The sequence below is a fragment of the Microtus ochrogaster genome, chromosome 17 (genome assembly GCF_000317375.1).
Source record: "Microtus ochrogaster isolate Prairie Vole_2 chromosome 17, MicOch1.0, whole genome shotgun sequence".
Classification (NCBI taxonomy): domain Eukaryota; kingdom Metazoa; phylum Chordata; class Mammalia; order Rodentia; family Cricetidae; genus Microtus; species Microtus ochrogaster.
The window spans coordinates 8,520,288-8,539,816 of NC_022019.1; the positions used below are offsets into that span (position 1 = coordinate 8,520,288).

Below are 19,529 nucleotides of genomic sequence, written 5' to 3' on the forward strand. Positions count from 1 at the left end.
GCCACCACCGCCCGGCAATAGCAAGACTTTTATAACACTTTTTTTTTAAGTTAGGGTGGCCTCAAACTCTCTATGTACTTGAGACTGACAATGAATTACTGATCCCTTCTGCCTTTAGTTTCCCCAATACTAGGAATACAGATTAGCACTATGGTACCTAGGCAGTTTTCCTACTCTTAATCTATTCTTCTCTATTACTAATGAAAACAGCCCCAAAATGCAAGCGCTAATTAAAAACTGCATCAGTGTGATTATATTTTAAGTTTGTTTTTTAACAACTAGAAGTCAGCTCTCCTCTTCTACCACGTGAATTCCAGGAATGGACTTCAAGGGGTCAGGTTTGGTGGCATGGGTATTTATTCATTGACCTATCTTGTCAGCCTCTACATTTTTCTTAAGTACATCTTGCATACCTTTATATAATAGTATACAAATAGCAGATAATGTTATGACTCATCAATATTCCTGAAGAAACGTATAACAAAATTATATACACAGATTACTAAGACCTTTATATAATAAAGTATAAGATACATAGATTACTATAACTTTATATAGTAAGTAGTATACAAACAGTACATAATTTTATGATCCATCAATATTCCTGAAGAAAAATATAACCAAATATATAGATTACTAAGAGTAATTAAATTTTAAAAACTAGAATTTAATTTAACTAGTTTAATTCTAGTTAAACAAGAATATCAAGAATTTGAGATGAATGTTTATCAAACTTTAAGAACTATTGTAAGGATGAAGGATGGCTCAGCAGTCAAAACCACTTGGTGTTCTTTTGCAGTACCCAGAACCCATGTCAAGAGGTTAACACCTACCTATAACTTCAGCTCCAAATGATTTGATGCACCCTCTGACCTCTATAGGCACTTGCACACACACACATGCACATAACAAGACAGGCGCGTAAGGCATAATTTTTAAAGAGAAAAAAAAAATGGCCGGGCAGTGGTGGCACATGCCTTTAATCCCAGAACTCGGGAGGCAGGGGCAGGTGGATCTCTGTGAGTTCAAGGCCAACCTGGTCTACAAGAGCTAGTTCCAGAACAGGCTCCAAAGCTACAGAGAAATAGTGTCTCAAAAAACAAAAACAACAACAACAAAAAAGGTATTATTTAAAAGGAATAGTGTAGAGATTCCAAACCGTAACTCTACTATACTCTCAAAATTACAGATATTATCAATTAATTCACTTTTATTTTGAGACAGGGTCTCACAATGTAGCCCTGGCTAAGGTAATCGATTCTTCTTAAAGGTGATAACTAACATTATTATTTGTATATTCATACTAATATTAACATACTTACAATGACTAGAAAAACTGCTATTCTATGAGAGGCAGTGGTGGTGCACGCCTTTAATACCAGCACTCAATAGGCAGAGGCAGGCGGACCTCTGAGTTCCAGGACAGCCAGGGCTTTTACACAAAGAAATCCTGTGCCGAGGGGAAAAGAAAAAAGAAAAATATACTAATAAATACTTGTAAGAGTGTTCTGGAAAGCCATAAGGCAATATATGTCATAAGTCAAAAATGCTCAAGCTGGGACTATGGCTCAGTAGAATCTGTACAGCAGATCCCTAACACTGCAAAACTTAAGGATGAGGAAGTGAGATGGCTCAGAGGTAAGGCACTTGTCAATAAGTCCCAGGTCCAACAAGACAAAAGGAACTCCCACGTTTTGTCTGTGACCTGGCTAATTTTATGTTAACTTGACAAACAAACTCAAGTAATCTGAGAAAAGGGACTCCCAAGTGAGAAGAACATCACCTAAGATTTATCTATAGTCAAGTTTAATCACTGTCTGACATGGAAGGGCCCAGCTCATTGCACGAGTTGTGTCATACTTGGATAGGTGGTCCTGAGGTGTTTTAAGAATACAGGTTGAGGGGGCTGGAGAGATGGCTCAGAGGTTAAGAGCACTGCCTGCTCTTCCAAAGGTCCTGAGTTCAATTCCCAGCAACCACATGGTGGCTCACAACCATCTGTAATAAGATCTGGTGCCCTCTTCTGGCCTGCAGGCATACACACAGATATTGTATACATAATAAATAAATAAATATTAAAAAAAAAAAAAAAGAATACAGGTTGACCAAATCAGGAGAGAGCAAGTCCATAACCAATACTATATATAGCACGACCTCTTCATGCACGTGGAGACAGACACAGAGAGAAATTGAGATAGAAACAGGCATATATACGTGCAGAGCAGAGAAAGAGATGAAAGAAGAGAAATACATTGTAAAAAGGCCAGTTTTATATGTTGGTTGGTTTGGAGAGTGAGCTTTTTGAGATAGTATTTCACTGTAGCTTAAGAAGCCCTCAAATGTGCTACATGGCAAAGGAAGGCTTTGAATTCCTCATCTTTCTGCCTTTATCTCTTACAGGTATGTGCCACTACACCCAGCTAAAGGCAGAGTTACAATAATCTCTGTATAGTAGTATTCTTCAAAGAGAAATAGATTAAAGAAGACCCAACAGTTAAGAATTATACCAACTTTCAAAAATGGTAAGGAATAAAGTGATTAATGAAAATACTGGGATAAAGTAAAATAAAATAAAAAACTAACACTAGCAGGGTGGTGGTGGCACACGCCTTTAATCCCAGCACTTGGGAGTCAGAAGCAGGCAGATCCATGAGTTGAAGGGAAGGCCAGCCTGGTCTACTGATGTCCAGGACTGCCAAAGCTACACAGAGAAACTGCCTCAAAAAACAAACAAACAAACAAACAAAAAGCTAGCACTAGATAGGCAATCAAAAATGAATACAAATCGCGTGTACTGCCACAACACACTTTTAATCCCAGCACTTTTTTTTTTTTTTTTTTTTTTTTTTTTTTTTTCGAGACAGGGTTTCTCTGTGGTTTTGGAGCCTGTCCTGGAACTAGCTCTTGTACACCAGGCTGGTCTCGAACTCACAAAGATCCGCATGCCTCTGCCTCCCAAGTGCTGGGATTAAAGAGCTAGTTCCAGGACAGGCTCCAAAGCCACAGAGAAACCCTGTCTCGAAAAACAAAAAAACAAAAACAAACAAAACAACAGCACTAGAAAAGCAGAGACAGGCGGATTTCTGTGAGTTAAAGGTCAGCCTGGTCTACAAGAGCTAGTTCCAGACAGACAGCTAGGACTACTACAAGAAATTCTGTCTCAAAAAACCAAAAATATAGACAGACAGACAGACCGACCGACCGACCAGTCCTGGGTTCTATTCCCAACAACCACATGGTGGCTCGCAACCATCCACAATGAGATCTGGTGCTGCCTTCTGGCCTGCAGGCAGAACACCGTACACATAATAAATAAATCTTAAACAAAAATCAAAACAAGAGAGAATATAAGTGCAAATTATTATATAACGGTCTTAAGGATGTTATTAATCTTTTAATCTACATATTCAACCACTATTACATATTAGCAAAAAGTAATATAGCAATGTTATATTTATATTATTTTTAGTCCACTAAATAATTATTAATATTCTACTTCACAAATAATACTACACAGTTGTTTAACAACAATAAAATTTCAAATTTTGATGTCAACAGAACTAAAACATTTTCTATATGAAGATATTAAACAAGGCAATGCCTCTTACTACTGGGAAAGAACGATCAGACAAAATATTAAATTATTTGTGTGAAATAGAGTATGACTACTTACCAGGGTTATGATGAGGTGCAGACTCTCCATTCTGAAATACATCTCCTGCAACATTCATCCTACCAGGATTAAAAGGTCCTACTCCAGACTTGGTCTGTGAAGTTAAAGATGGGGTGTACGTTTGCATATTAACACCAAAGTTACTTGACTGAAGTCCATTAGAGACATCTCCCAGGTTGGTATTATGCAGTGATGTCACATGAGTAATCATTAAGTTCATATCTCTCCCATCAGTACTTTCTAGCTGGCCATCACTCACAGAGCTTATGCCTGTTTCTAATGTTGTAACATTAGCGATCTGAATTTCAGAGTCTGGTTCTGTGGTAATACCACTATTACCCATTCCTGTGTTTACCTTACTTCTTGAAAAAGTGGAAGTAGAGAAATCCACATCATTCGTTCTGTTTTTAGTTTCAGAGGGTCTCCTTTCAATAAAATGTGAGGAGTTCTTCTCTTGCCCTTGATTTGTTTCCATGTCCTCTTCATCATCAATGACAATTGTCTCACTCACACTGCCCTTCTGAGAAGTCAACTCTTTCGAGGAAGGAAGGATTTTGGGGTCATTTCCTTGTAGTTCTTCAGTTTTTGAAGATGTAAATGTTATGGTTCTTTGATCAGCAACCAAAGGTGCAGAAGATGGAGGAGGTTGTACAGGTTCAATAAAAACAACATCATCATCATCTTCCACTGATGAATTCTGAAACTTACTAGATCTAGATACTAAAGGATTCGCAGCGCCACTAAATGAATTTCCTACGTTTGTGAGACTAGTTGCCATGGCTGTACTTCCTAATAAAACAGGAGTTTGATCAGTCAATTCTAATGTTCCCACTGAACTTGTGTCCATGCCAAAGAACCTGTTCAGGGAAATGAAATATATATGTAAGTATGTGACTTCATTTTTAAAGATGCATTTGTTCTCTAAGACTGCTGTAATTATCTTCTGTGTTCTCAAGCAGTTCATAGTTTACATATCCATGTAGCTACATACAAGGGAACAAGGAACACAGCCAATTCTCAGTAACCATGTGTACTACATACACTCCCACTTTCTTTCTAGAGATAACTATTTACTCCATAAAGTTCACCCAAAATGTAAACAGTAAGTGTCAGCAGAAAGTCCAAAACTAACATGACAACACCAGGTAACTTCCTCTACTGCTATCTACTTTTTTTTGGGGTTGGAATCTTTCACTGAATATGGAACTCACTGGAATTTTGGTCCTTGCACATTCGGAAACCTTTTACTGTTAACAAAAATTTTCACAACCATCCAATTTAAGAAGGTTGGCAGGCCCTACCTAGAGCCTCCAATGTGGTACTGCTGACACCTTGATATGATTCCAATGAAATGGATTCCAGATTTCTGGCCCCTAAAACTATCAGGATAAATTTCTATTGTTTTAAGCTACCAACTTTATTACTGTTGTTGTTGCAGCAGCCACAGGAAACCCATATACTCCACTTCTCTGTTCAATCATCTACCAAAACAATTTAATTTGTATCCTGTGTTAATGATTAAGAAATTGCAGGCCAGCTGGGCGATGGTGGCGCACGCCTTTAATCTCAGCACTCGGGAGGCAGAGGCAGACGGATCTGTGTATTAAAAGGCAAGCCTGGGGCTGGAGAGATGGCTCAGTGGTTAAGAGCATTGCCTGCTCTTCCAAAGGTCCTGAGTTCAATTCCCAGCAACCACATGGTGGCTCACAACCATCTGTAAAGAGGTCTGGCGCCCTCTTCTGGCCTTCAGGCATACACACAGAATATTGTATACATAATAAATAAATAAATATTAAAAAAAAAAAAAGGCAAGCCTGATCTACAGAGCAAGTTCCTGGACTGGCTCCGTAGCTACTGAGGAACCCTGACTCGAAAGAAAAAAATTATATACACATACACTTTCTTAGAGAACCTAATTTGTCCACATACACAGTATGAACACACAAGGCTCTAAACTCAAAAGTCCAGGCCTTCCAATGCTCTGCTGCATTCAACTATTTCTATTCATTTGTTGCTTTTAAAAAGGATCTTTTTTTTTCTTTTGGATTTAATGAAGTATTGCTAGCGGTAGCCAGTTTTGCATGGTGAGAGATGTCAGACTTTTGAAAAAAGTGTGTAGGCTGATTTAAAACCAAACCCTGAACCCTTTTTTTTAAAGAACAATAACACATATTTTACATAAAAAAAAGAAAGGATCTCACTCTGTAACCCAATCTAGTTTTTAAATTATGGCAATCAGCCTAAAATATCGGTAGTTGTAAGCTGCTCAAAGTGGGTGCTAGGAACAAACTCCTCTGGAAGAATAAGAAGCACTCTTAATCACTGAGTCATCTCGCCACCTTATTTTTTTTTTTTTTTTTTTTTTTTTTTTGGTTTTTCGAAAGAGGGTTTCTCTGTGGCTTTGGAACCTGTCCTGGAACTAGCTCTGTAGACCAGGCTGGTCTCGAACTCACAGAGATCCGCCTGCCTCTGCCTGCTGAGTGCTGGGATTAAAGGCATGCGCCACCATCGCCCGGCTTCCACCTTAATTTTTTTAAAGATTTATTTATTATATATACAGTGTTCTGCCTGTATGTATGCCTTCACACCAGAAGAGGGCACCAGATCTCATTATAGATGATTTGTGAGCCATCATGTGGTTGCTGGGAATTGAACTAAATAAAGACAACTGAGCAGGGCGGTGGTGGCGCACGCCTTTAATCCCAGGATTCGGGAGGCAGAGGCAGGCAGATCTCTGTGAGTTCGAGGCCAGCCTGGTCTACAAGAGCTATTGGCACCAAAGCTACAGAGGAACCCTGTCTCGAAAAACCAAAAAAAAAAAAAAAAAAAAACATCTGAAAGAGGTCAGTGTTCTTAACCTCTGAGCCATCTCTCTATCCCCTTCATCTTAATTTTTAGACAGAATCTCTTGCTTAACCTAGAGCTCACCAAATGGATTAGACTGGCTAGCAAGTTTCAGAGCCTGCTATCTCTACCTCTCCTCTGCTAGGATGGCAGACACATACCACCACACACAGCTATGTGGGTGCTTGAACTCAGGTCCTAATCTTGCACATTTGTGCAACAAACATTTTTTCATCTGAGCCATCACTCCAGTCCCTGGTGGTGAAAACCTTAAAAACCTAGCTTAAAACTATAAAGTGCAATAGAAAAATGTGTAGTTAGTTGGTGATAAAAAAAAAAACTTTATTCCAAACACAGTTGAAAAGTATAAACTGAACAACTGTTAACTGGTCAAGAAATCAAAATTTTACAGTGACAGCAACTTACCAAGAATGTCTAGCAGTGCTGCTAGATACCAGTGCTAATAGAGTGGCTATACAGAGATAAACTTTCCCACTTAAGAATTAAGAATTCATAAAATCACCCCGGGGCTTTGTAAATGAAAGATCTTCATTCTAAATGTTAAAGACAACTCGGGTTTAAAGGATCTAAGTGCTTTATTACTATGTATACTATAAGCAGGAAGGCTTAAGGCCAGTCTGGGCTACAGGAGACCTTGTCTACTAACACAAGCAACAAAAACAAAACCTCTTCAATCAGTAAGGAACAGAGAAACATCAACAAAAAAAGGGAGAGGGGACAAACTAAGTCCAAATGCATAATGGAAGAAGTAAATAATAATAAAAAATACTGTAGAAATAAATAACAAAATAGAAAAAAACAAAAACAAAGATCAATTCTTTTGGGGTAGAAAAAAGCCTCAAAATACTAAAAAATGGGGAACTTTACAGAAATAAAATTTTTAAAGATTACCATGAGATTCATTATATGCCAAACTGGATAACAAGGATGAATAGAAAAGGGGGGAAAAAAATCTTAAATTCATAGGAAGGAAGAATATGAAATCTAAGTAGACCTAAAACAGGCAAGTTGATTAAGCCAATAAGTCAGTAATCAGAAACATCTCAGGAAAAAATAAGGTTAGGACAGATAACTTACTTATGAATTCTATTAACATTTCAAAATAACCAGCAACCATTCTTAAACCACTCCCAAAAACAATGAAAAGGGGAACATTTCCAAACTCCCCTTTTAATCCAGAACTACCTGAATATATAATTCTGGCAAACACCTTACAGGCAACTTATAGTAATCTTTACAAAGACAAATCCATGCTATGTTTGGTGGCACAGGCCTTTACCACCAACATTGGGAGGCAGAGTAAGGAGGATCTCAGTGAGTTAGAGACCAGCATGGTCTGTCTATCAAACTCAAGGATAGCCAAGACTACAGAGAGACCCTGTCTCCAAAAAACAAACAAAATAACAAAAGCAGATCCAAAAGTCCTTAACAGAGAAGTAACTAGATGAATGGATAAAGAATATAATATACAGAAAGTATATTCTAACACGAAGAATAGGATCCTGTTATTTAAAGGAACATGGATGAACTAGATGAAATCATGCTAAGTAAAATAATAATAACTGTTCCTGTGCTTTCTTTCATATATGGAAACAAAAATAAAGATGACCTGAAGATGAAGAAGAAAAAAAAAATCACAAAACTAGTCCTTTCCTTAGACCATGTACGATACATTAATAAATCTCAAAAAAAAAATTAAGATCTAAATAGAAGCCACCTGAAACTCTTGGAAAGAGAAAACTTCATGCCACTGGATTTGTCATTCATTTTTTTGGATGACATCAAAAACACAGATAAGAAAAAACATTAGACTGATCAAAATTTACAGTATTTGTGCAAAGAATTATTACCAAGAAAATAAAGACAATGCCAAGAATATAGAAATAAATGTAGGTAGGTTCCACAATACTCCCAACATATTTTTTAAATAAACACCATGCTTAAATAAAACACTCGAACTACCAAAATCCAAATCAAATGATTCTCCAACATTATCAGCCACTAGGCAAATGTACATGAAACCAAGAGATCTCAATTTGATGGTATATTATCTGTAATCTCAGCAAGAGCTTCAGGCCAGTCTGAGCTACATTTTACTACCTGTCTCAAGGTGGTGGCAAGCTCTTTAAATCCAGCACTGTGAAGCAGAGGCAGGTGGATCTAAATTCAAGGCCAGCCTGGTCTACAAAGCTAGTTCCAAGACAGGGCTACAAAGAGAAAGCCCATCTCAAAAAAATTTAAAAAGCTCAATGTATGAAGAAATCTCAATATTTTAAAAGCTGTGTTATACTTGTATGTATGTGTGTGCATGTGAGTGTGCATGTACGTGGGTGTATACGTCTATGGATATCAGTGCACAAAAATGTATACAGTATGCACAGATCAGAAGTCAGTTCCCTCCTTCCAACACCCAGGTCCTAAGTGTAAGCACCTTTACCTGCTGATCCACCTCACTGTCCAAGGCCCTCTAAGCAATTTTTTTACTTGAATTACTATGGGATCCAGCAATTGTATCACTGGATACATGTCCAAAAGGACACGAAGATAGAAATTCGATGCGACATTTGTACATCTATGTTTGTAGTAGTATTAGTCAAAAACGCTAAGAGGTTGAAGAAATCCAATGTTTACCACGGAATGAACAAAATATAGTATAGCTACAAAATGGAAAACCATTCAAGCTGCAGTACAGAAGACCCTAGAATGGGTCTTAAAAAAAAAATTGAGCCACCTACAATGGTCAGATTCATCTAAATGAAAAGTAAAATGGTTGCTACGAGAGAAAGAAATGGGAAACTGTTTAATATTAGTTCTGGTTTTACAAAATCAAAAGAAAGTTTCCCAAGATCTACTGCTGACATTAACACTAAGAGTGTCTCTCTGTCTCTGCTTTTGTCTGTCTCTGTCTCTCTCTCGTTGCTTTTGTTTTGGGGGAGAGAAGAAAGTCTCACACAGTCTAGGGTCTCTGCCTCCAAAGTGTTAAAAATACAGGTTTGGTTGTTTGGTTTGTTTTGTTGGGGGGGGAGGGGACGTTCAAGACAGGGCTTATCAGGGCTTATCTGTATGACCCTGGCTATCCCAAACTCGCTCAGACCAAGCTGCCCTTGAACTCAAGAACTGGGACCAAAGGCTTGCTCCACCACAGCCCCAACAGTATTACAAGCTGTATTACAAGCAGTATTTTGAGCTGTACTCTTAAGAGAAATATAGTGACATACACCTTTAATTTCAATGTGCAGAAAGCAGAGATGGTCTATATAGCAAGTTCCAGACTTGCCAGACTACATAGTGAGACTTTGCCTCTAAAAAGAATTAGGAGCCAGGCGATGGTGGCGCACGCCTTTAATCCCAGCACTCAGGAGGCAGAGGCAGGCGGATCTCTGTGAGTTCGAGACCAGCCTGGTCTACAAAGCTTGTTCCAGGACAGGTTCCAAAGCCACAGAGAAACCCTGTCTCGAAAAACTAAAAAATAAAAAAATAAAAAATAAAAAGAATTAGGATGGTAAAACATAGAGTGAGGGGTACATGCAGCTCAATGATAGAATGCTTAACTAGCATTCCATAAGACCCTGAGTTCTCTCCAGCAGGAAGGCTATTACATGGGTTTTCCTAAGAATTGAAAAATGCTAAAGGGGAGAGGAAACACATGTTTATAATCCCAGCATTTGATTAATTTGGGAAGCAAGGGTAGGTGAGTCAGGCCTTGAAGACCAGTCTTAGTTACACAGCAAGTCTGAGGCCAGCAAAGTTTGACTGGGACCCAGTCAAAAATAAAAAAATTAAAATAAAAAATTTAAACTTTAATAAAAGAGTTAATATCTTCTTCCTTGTGCCTATTGAGGTGATACTTTTTTAAATTTTATGTGTATGTGTGTTCTGCCTCCAATTATGTCTATGCACAATGCGCATGCCTGGTGTCCCCAGGTCAGAAGAGGGTATAGGATGATCCACTGGAGTAGGAGTTACAGATGGTTGTTAAGCCTCCATATGGGAGCTGGGAAATCAAAACCAATGCTCTTGATCACTGAACCATCTTCTGTCTAGTCTGTCATAATTTTTTTTTAAAGAAAAGTAACAAGTAACAAGGATACCCTAAAACTAGGGATTTTGTGCATGCCAATTAACTCTAAAATATTATAGTATGGTGGAAAAGTTTGACAGTTGTTCTAAATAGATAACATATGCCCTATTGATTTTATTCATTTCACACACACACACACACACACACACACACACAAAACAGTACTAAAAGCAAAGAATCAAATGGATAGTACTAAAACAATCATAGGAGCATTTTTATAAGTATCAAAAAGTATAAACAATGTTAATGACTAAATTTATAAATAAGCAAAAAAGTTGTACTATATGCTCAGAGTTGTACTCATCCTTGAAAATGAATTAAATTCTGATACACACAACAGCTCTGAAAATATTGTACTAAGTAAAATAATTCAAACACAAAAAGACACAAAATAATAGAGTACCTACCTAACAGGCATGAGGCCCTGAGTCTGATCTTCACCACAGCAAAGATAAAAACAAACAGTAAATTTTATTTTAACATATTTTACAGGAATACACGGTTTTGTTTGTATCTTTTTGAGAAGGGGTCTTAACTCTGCAGCACAGGCTAACTTAGAATTCACTATGTAGTCCAAGTTGGCTTCAAACACTGGTGGATCCTCTTACCTCAGCCTTCAAAGTACTAGGAATACAGGTATGAACTACAACATAAGATCAACACAAGGATAGTTCAGTAGTTGATGTAAGTTCCGTTACCAGCATCCATGTCAGACTGATCTGTCTTTAACAGCTTCAGGCAGATTTCTGAAAGCATGGTGTACATACATACAAATACACACAAAATAATTAAAAATAATAAAATAGAAGCTTCAGATGATTTAGTGAGTTAAGAAAACATGTTTATGTTAAGGCCGGATATTGGTGGTGCATGCCTCCCAAGTGCTAGGATTAAAGGCATGTGCTGCCGCCACCACCACCTAGCTGTCACAGGAATTTTTAAAGAAAAAAGTAGAATACAACTAACTATATGGGTGAGGAAAAAAGACAGAATGACCAATGTGGTAGTTTGAATTTATTTGGCCTCCACAACCTCTTAGGGAGTGGCGCTATTAGGAGGCGTGGCTTTGGTAGAGTGGGTGTGGCCTTGTTGGAGGAAATGTGCGGGTGTGGGGACGGGCCTTGAGATTTCCTATACTCAGAGTCTCTGTAAACTTTCTGTTGCCTGCAAGATGTAGGAGTCTCAGCTATTGCTCCAGCACTAAGTCTGCCTGCATACCACCATGCTCTTCACCGTAATAGACTGAATCTCTGAAACTGTAAGCAAGCACCCAAATTAAATATTTATAAGAGTTGCCATGGTTCGGCTGCAGCGCACTCAGGGAGGCAGAGGCAGGTGGATCTCTGTGAGTTCGAGGTCAGTTTGGTCTACGGAGTGAATTCCAGGACAGCCGGAGATACAGAGAAAACCACAAAAAAAAAAATTGCCATGGTCATAGTGTCTTAGTGTCTTTTAATAGCAATAGAAACGCTGAGACAACCAATTAAGGGGGAAAAGATAACGCTAAAGTTTCTCCAATACTCCCACTCGAAAATCAGTACAGAAAATCTGTGACCAAATTAGAGGGTTTCCCTGAACATCAGCAAGATAGCCTGACACCATCTACCTAGAGACAACATCAGATCCAATAGGTTGAAAACTCATTCACCTTCCCATTCAGATTGCAAGCCATATATTTGTTTTAACTTGTGTTTCTGATTAACCAGTTTGAAACTGAGTTCTCAAGATCTTCTGGTGATGTCCAAATTTTGCTAAAGTTGTCCATAAAACTCAATTTTAGAATTTACATTTAATAGTTTATTTTATAGAAATGATATTTTAGAGACTACAGAAGAGATCTAAAGAACTAAAAAAAAAGTCCAACAGTCCATGCCCCCTTTTGCGGTGCCTTCCTACAGGGCTCTCTAAAATTTCATCATCCAAAAGCTCTCTGAACCTTTCCCTTTAGGTTTTCCATAGAAGCTTGTGAACACTGATGATAAAGTTAACCTTCAACTCTTTCCCGTCCTTGTCCTTAGAGGTAACAGTTTTTGATTGAAAAATTCCAACCCTCTTATATGTACCCCCAGTCTTTCTAATTACCGGTCCCTTGCCCCACCCATATTCTGAAACCACCAAAGGCCTGCCAGTCATCAGAAAATCTTGATATCACTCTGGAGATTCATAAACTTCAGGAGTACTAAGCCAGGAAGAGGAACCAACAGTACATTTCAGCTAAAAGTAAACATAAACTAGTGAAAATACCTACCAAAGAGAGCTAGAGAGATGGCTCAGCAGCTATAAACACTAAACTGCTGTTCCAAAGGATCCAGATTTTATTCCCAGCACCGACATGGGTAACACACCACATCTCTAACTGTCCAGCTCCAGAAAACCAGACACCCTCTTCTGGCCTCTATTAGCAACAGACATACACACAGCAATCAAGACATATATGCAGGCACATCACCTATACACATAAAATATTAGAACTTCCTATGACTGGGAATAAAGGTGTGAGCCACAACCACCTGGATTTGTTTCTTTTTTTTTCTTTTTTTTTTTTTTTGATTTGTTTCTGCATTGATCAACTCACAGATTCATCTGCCTGACTCCCAAACCATGGGATCAAAGTTGTGTGCCACTGCTGCCTGACCTCTAGTGGCTTAGTTTTGCCCTTCTGATCTTCAGGCAAGCTTTATTTATTAAAACATAAATAAAATACCACTATAAACTTGTATTAAATAAATACAAATTTAGACTCTAATGATCACTTATCTTATTACACTGAAAAAGATAAAAAGGCATATGTTACCTTTTACATTTTGGGTAAGGTATTTATGTACAGCATAGTGTGTGGTTCTCTGTAAGAGCAGGAAGTGCTCTTAAACCACTGAGCCATCTCTCCAGGCCCCTTATAATGTCTTTTTGTTTTTAATTTTTTATTTATTTTTGACACAAAGTCTCACTATATAGCCTTGGCTAGCAGGAACTCAAGTAGAGCAGGCTGGCCTTGAATTCAGAGAGCCCCACCTACCTCTGTGTCTGGAATTACAGGTGTGTGCTACCACACCCAGCTAATTGATACTTTTGGTAAGTTTAAAATTCTAAATTTTAAACACAATCTCTATGAGATACAACCACCAACCTATCAAAAAACAGTGAAAGACTACCCCAAAAGAACTTTAATCCCAGCACTTGGGAGGCGAAGGCAGGGGCAGATGAATATCTGTAAATTCTAGGACAGCCAAAGCAACACAGAGAAACTTTGTCTCCAAAAAAAAAAAAACAAAAAAACAAAAAAACAAAAAAACAAAAAAACAAAAAAACTATGATAGAGAACAATGGGGGAAGACACCGAACATCAACTTTTGACTTCCACATGTACACACAGTATGTACCAAATGTACATGTACATACACACAACACATACAATTCTGGCCATGAAGAAGAGCTTATTCTTGACCAAAAAAAGAAGTTATTATTTCTAATTTTCAATGGTCTGTTAGGAACTTAGAGACATAATACAGCTTCAGCTGTCAAGGTGACATAGCCTAGAGTAATCTAAGGGAGAGTTGCAGTTCAGGGACTGCTCAAATCAGATTGGCCTGTGCCATGTCTGAGGAATATTATTGACTTATGATGTGGGAGGGCCCAGCCCAATGTGGGCATCTCTGGGGCAAGAGGACCTGGGCCTAAAGAGTTTATCTAGAGCCACAAGGTGGTGGCACCTGTCTTTAATCCCAGCACTCAGGAGGCAGAGGCAGGTGGATCTCTGTGAGTTTGTGGTTAGTCTGTTCTACAAGTGCTAGTTCCAGGACAGGCTCCAAAGAAACACAGAGAAACCCTGTCTCAAAAAAACAAAAAAAGAACCAAAAAAAAAAAAAAAAGAGTTTATGTAAACCAGGTAGTGGCAGCGCATGCCGTTAATCCCAACACCAGGAGGCAGAGGCAGGCATGGTCTACAAGAGTAAGTTCCAAGACAGGCTCCAAAACTACAGAGAAACCCTGTCTCAGAGAAGGGGGGGGGGACTCATCTAATTATTCTTTATAAGTCAAATATTGCAGTAAGAACCTGAACTGAATGATCAGAAAAGTGGCAGAGAATCAACTAGTGACCTCCTCTCTTTCGTTCTTCAATCAAGGAAGGACGAGACCCTCTCTTCCCACCCTACTACTTCATGTGTCTTTCTGTCCTCAGTCCCCCAAAACCTCTATGGTTAATTTTAGTCAGCTAGTAGCTATCTTTGCCCTCTGATTCAAAGCAAATTTTATTGGCAGTCTAGGGAACATCAGAATGTGATCAAAATATCTGACATAATGGATTATTTAAGAAAACTAGATAAACCCAGCATAAAGTTGCACACCCTTAATCCCAGCACTCAGAAGGCAGAGGCAGGTGTATCTCTGTCAATTCAAGGAGAGCCTCGTCTATAAGTGAAGTTCCAAGAAAGTCAGGGCTGTTATATAGAGAAAGCCCCCTCTTTGAAAAATTAAGAGAGCAATAGAGAAAGAAAATCTAGAAAGACATGAGCGAAGAAAGAGAAAAAAGGAAGGAAGACAGGAGGGAAGAAAAACTAGATAAACATGAGCCTGGGAGAAAGCCAGAAAGTAAGCAAGGAAGCAGTGTTCCTACATAGTTCCTGCTTCCAGTTCACACCCCAACTTCCCTCGACATCTGATTCACAGAGATCGGCCTGCCTCTGCCTCCAGAGTGCTGGGATTAAAGGTGTGCGCAACCACACCAGGATTCGGCACCAAGTTCAGCTTGACCAACTCTCTTTTTACCATGAATTTAGCACTGGCAATGGAAATGCTCCGGCTATTGCTATGCTGAGAATGAATGAATGAATGAATGAATGAATGAATGAATGAATGAAGTAGCTGTTCTAAAACTAAGATAACACAAGCTGAGGTTGTAGCTCAATGGTAGAGCTCTTGCCTAGCATGAGACCCTAGATTAATCATTGTGGTCAAAGAAAGGCAGGTAAGCAGAGAGAGAAAGAGAGAAAGGGAAAAAAAGAAGAAAGGAAGATGGACTACAGGTATAAATTTCCAATTTCCAACTCCAAACACGTAAAACAGAATTTCCTGGATGGTATACAAAAAATAATGAACTGTAATTGCTGCTCTGAACCGCATACTTCAAACTTGGGCACTTATCTAACAGCCAGTTTTTTCTCACTGGCAACTGTATGAGTTGTATGTATTCGGATCTGCGCACCTTTTAGACAAGTATGTTCAATTTGTAAAATCTTCATCCTATACTGCTAGTATTAGGAGGAAAATTAATCAACTAACGTTAAAATAAAAATTTACTAAACACGGACTCCAGGATATCTGTTTCCTAATGAGAGATATTCCAGAAAGAGAAAGATAGGAAGACAGACACTCTTTCTCTCTCTCAAGTTACTACTGTGGTAGCTCACAAATGGAATCCTAGCACTCAGACTGGATTAGCAGTCTAAGCTTTTCTTATAATCCTTAAAGATACACAGCAAGAAGCAAATAATATGCCTAAGATTCCTTATAAGAAGTCCCTTTAACATAATAAAATGTGTTAATGGTATCAATGAAATAGGACAGATAGCAATGTATAAAGAGATAAAATTAAAATATACCACAACTCTTGACAACCAAGAGTTCCATAATTTCATACATATTCTTTTCTATCACAGTAATACCAGAGCATCTTATTGAAGGCAAAGATGCACTTTATCCCAACAGCGCTGCTTGCATACTTCTGTACCTCACACAAGCAAAACAGAGGGACAGACTACAAAATGAACCCTGTTATACAATCTATGTATGGTCTGACAGGCTCATATACATGCAAGCTAAAAACGCTCTTCTGTCAGCTTCTATGGAATACCAAAGTGCCAGACAAAGAACTGACTCACCAAATGAAGAACACAAAGCCAGGCCATGTTAGGTGGCGCATACCTGCAATCCCAGCACCTGGAATGCTGAGGGAGGTGAATCTGAGTTCACCGTCAGCTTGGTCTACAAAATGAGCTTCAGGACTATATAGTAAAACCTAGTCTGAAATAATAGTAATAAAAATAACAAAATTTGCAGGCTAATCGGGACATATACTGCAAAAAATAATACTGCTACAAACAGCCTCTATTGGTTGAGGCAGTAAAAAAAAAAAAAATCTAAATGAAGCAGGCCATGCTGGCATATGCCTGTAACATCACCAATTAGGAAACAGGCAGAAAGAACAGCACACAGACATCCTGTGCTATACAGTGAATTCAAGGCCAGTCTGGGTCATAATCCTAGTCAAAATTAATTAAATAAATAAATGCAAGTTAAGTGTGAGTGTATTCCTATCCCCTTTATTTTTTCCAAGAAAGGGTTTCTCTGTATGGCCCTGGCTATCTTGGAGCCCACTCCATAGACCTTACTGGACTCAAACTCAAAGAGATCCACCTGTCTCTGCCTCCTGAGTGCTGGGATTAATGGCATGAGCCACCAACTTCTGGCATTCTCTTATTTTTTAAAAAGCCATTCAACAGGATTCAAGCACTTTTCTACTTCCAAGCAGGAAAAGATCATTTTGACTCAGTTTCATTTGAGATGTCATGAGAATCTTAAGGTAGAGCATGGTTGTTGATGTTGGGCTCTACCACCAATCATACTGCCAAGTTCAGACCTGGCTTTACTAAATATACCCCGTTTGTCTATGTCTATTTCCTCCTCTGCAAATTAAGAATCAAAAAGATATTCAAAAGGGAAAAATATTAGCTATACCACCAAGTTCTATAAATTAAATTACTTAATACACGTAAAAAAAAATGTTTAACATTAGGTTGGAGAGATGGCTCAGCAGTGAAAGCAATTGTTTTTGCAGAGGATCCAAGTTCAGTTTCCAGCACTCACACAGTGGCTTACAACATCTCCAGTTACAGGGGATCCAATACCCTCTTCTGACATCCTTGAACACTAGATACATGTATTGTGCACATACATTCATGTAAGCAAAATACTCATACACATAAGAAATATCAAAAGAGGGCTGGAGAGATGGCTCAGCGGTTAAGAGCACTGACTGCTCTTCCAGAGGTCCTGAGTTCAATTCCCAGCAACCACATGGTGGCTCACAACCACCTATAATGAGATCTGGTGCCCTCTTCTGGCATAGAGGTAGGATACTGTATAAATAAATAAATCTTTTTTAAAAAGAATTTAAAAAGTTCAGTTCCCAGCAACCACATGATGGCTCACAATCATCTGTAATGAGATCTGGCGCCCTCCTCTGGTGGACAGGGATACACTGTATACATCACTAATAAATAAATCTTTAAAAAATAAATAAAGATATCAAAAGAAACTATAAATACCAATTACAATTATTATAACACACCTTTGAAAGTCTACAAATTACAACTCGAACTGTGCTGGGCTCAAGAATGTTTGGGACTAGGGATGTAGCTCAGTTGGTAGAGTACTTGCTAGCATGCATGTTTGATTCCCAGCACCACATAAACCTGGCAAGAAGGCATATACCTGTAATTTCAGCACTTGTAAAGTTGAGACAGAGGGGTCAAGTTCAAAATCACGGAGGCTAAGCGATAAAAGTTCAAGGTCAACCAGGGACTCAGACTCCGCCTCAAAATAAGTGACAGAGCTAGCAAGATGGCAGAGAGGAGAGAGGTGCTTGTTTAACAACTTGAGCTGGCTCCATGGAATCTAGCAAGCCTCAAAAAATAGAACCAACTCCAATACCTATCCTTACCTACACAGTGGTGCTGCAGAATGCGCACCCAACACAAATACATCAGATACACACAATAAAATCTTTAACAATTAAGAAGAGTGAGTTAGGCCGGGCGGTGGTGGCGCACGCCTTTAATCCCAGCACTCGGGAGGCAGAGGCAGGCGGATCTCTGTGAGTTAGAGACCAGCCTGGTCTAGAGAGCTAGTTCCAGGACAGGCTCCAAAACCACAGAGAAACCCTGTCTCGAAAAAAAAAAAAAAAAAAAGAGTGAGTTAATGGAAGATCAGTCAACACCGGAGAAGAAAGACTACACAGCTCCAAGCAGTTTCTACTTGATGAGGTGAAACAGTAGATAGATACTAAATAAAGATATTTTGTCGTTTCTTAACCAAAGACATGAAAATATCTAGAAATACATCCACTGTTAAGGCCCAAATTTTGTCATTTAGACCAGAAATAAAAAAGTTAAGCAGCTCTCTCTTAGGTTTTCCAATACCTTAGATCAATTAACCATTATAACAAGAAAAATGTCAAAAAATGGTTGCATGCACTTCAAACGAAATAACGTGAATTCCCACTTTGCAACTCTAGAGGGCACCAGAAATATGCCCTCCTTCACACCACCCCTCCTCCCCGGTAACGTGAGCAGCTGCAGAAGCCCGTCGTCTGGTTGCTGAGGTTGGTATTGCAGTAGCAGAAGCGATGTCTGCAGCGGTGGAAACAGCAGCGCCCACTCCCAGCTGCCTCACCAGGCATCACTCGGGCTTCTCCCCGGGAGCAGCTGCCACCCAAGCGAAGACTCCTCCCCCTGAAAACAACCAGGAGGGCCAAGTACCATAACTGAACCCCTATAAAGCTGACGATGTCCTCTGTATTAAGCAACAAATTGGATGCAAAGGACTCACAATGGGGGTGTTTTCTTCACTTTCTGCCAAAGATGCACCAGATAGGGTTGAACGAAATTTCTGGTCCTAGGATAAGAGAAAAAAGGAAAAGAAAAATGGATCAACACCCAATCTGGTAGGAGCACCAAGTCTATTTCACCAGGAGGAGGCAGAGAAGGGACTAAGAGGTCAAGGAGGTTCGGCCCTCTATTATTATCCCGAGCCCACGCAAAACAGCCCACTGCTAAGCAAGTGAAGCGAAATATTTATTCGGGGCCAAAACGTATGTGAAAGCCACAGTCTCCAGGGGAAGGGACCTGAGGG

At 39.1% G+C, this 19,529-nt stretch overlaps 1 protein-coding gene across 1 annotated transcript in view; it reads right to left on the bottom strand.

Annotated features, from left to right (window-relative positions):
• The window catches only part of Zmym2 (zinc finger MYM-type containing 2), a 72,752-nt gene extending 53,234 nt beyond the window's left edge, over positions 1 to 19,518 (bottom strand). The window contains exons 1-2 of the mRNA XM_005355438.3: positions 19,227 to 19,518; positions 3,674 to 4,530 (exon numbers count right to left, since the gene is read on the bottom strand). Coding sequence (XP_005355495.1) covers positions 3,674 to 4,520 — 847 coding nt within the window. The 5' untranslated portion in view covers positions 4,521 to 4,530; positions 19,227 to 19,518. The remainder of the gene's footprint in view (positions 1 to 3,673; positions 4,531 to 19,226) is intronic.
• Positions 19,519 to 19,529: the final 11 nt, after the last annotated feature.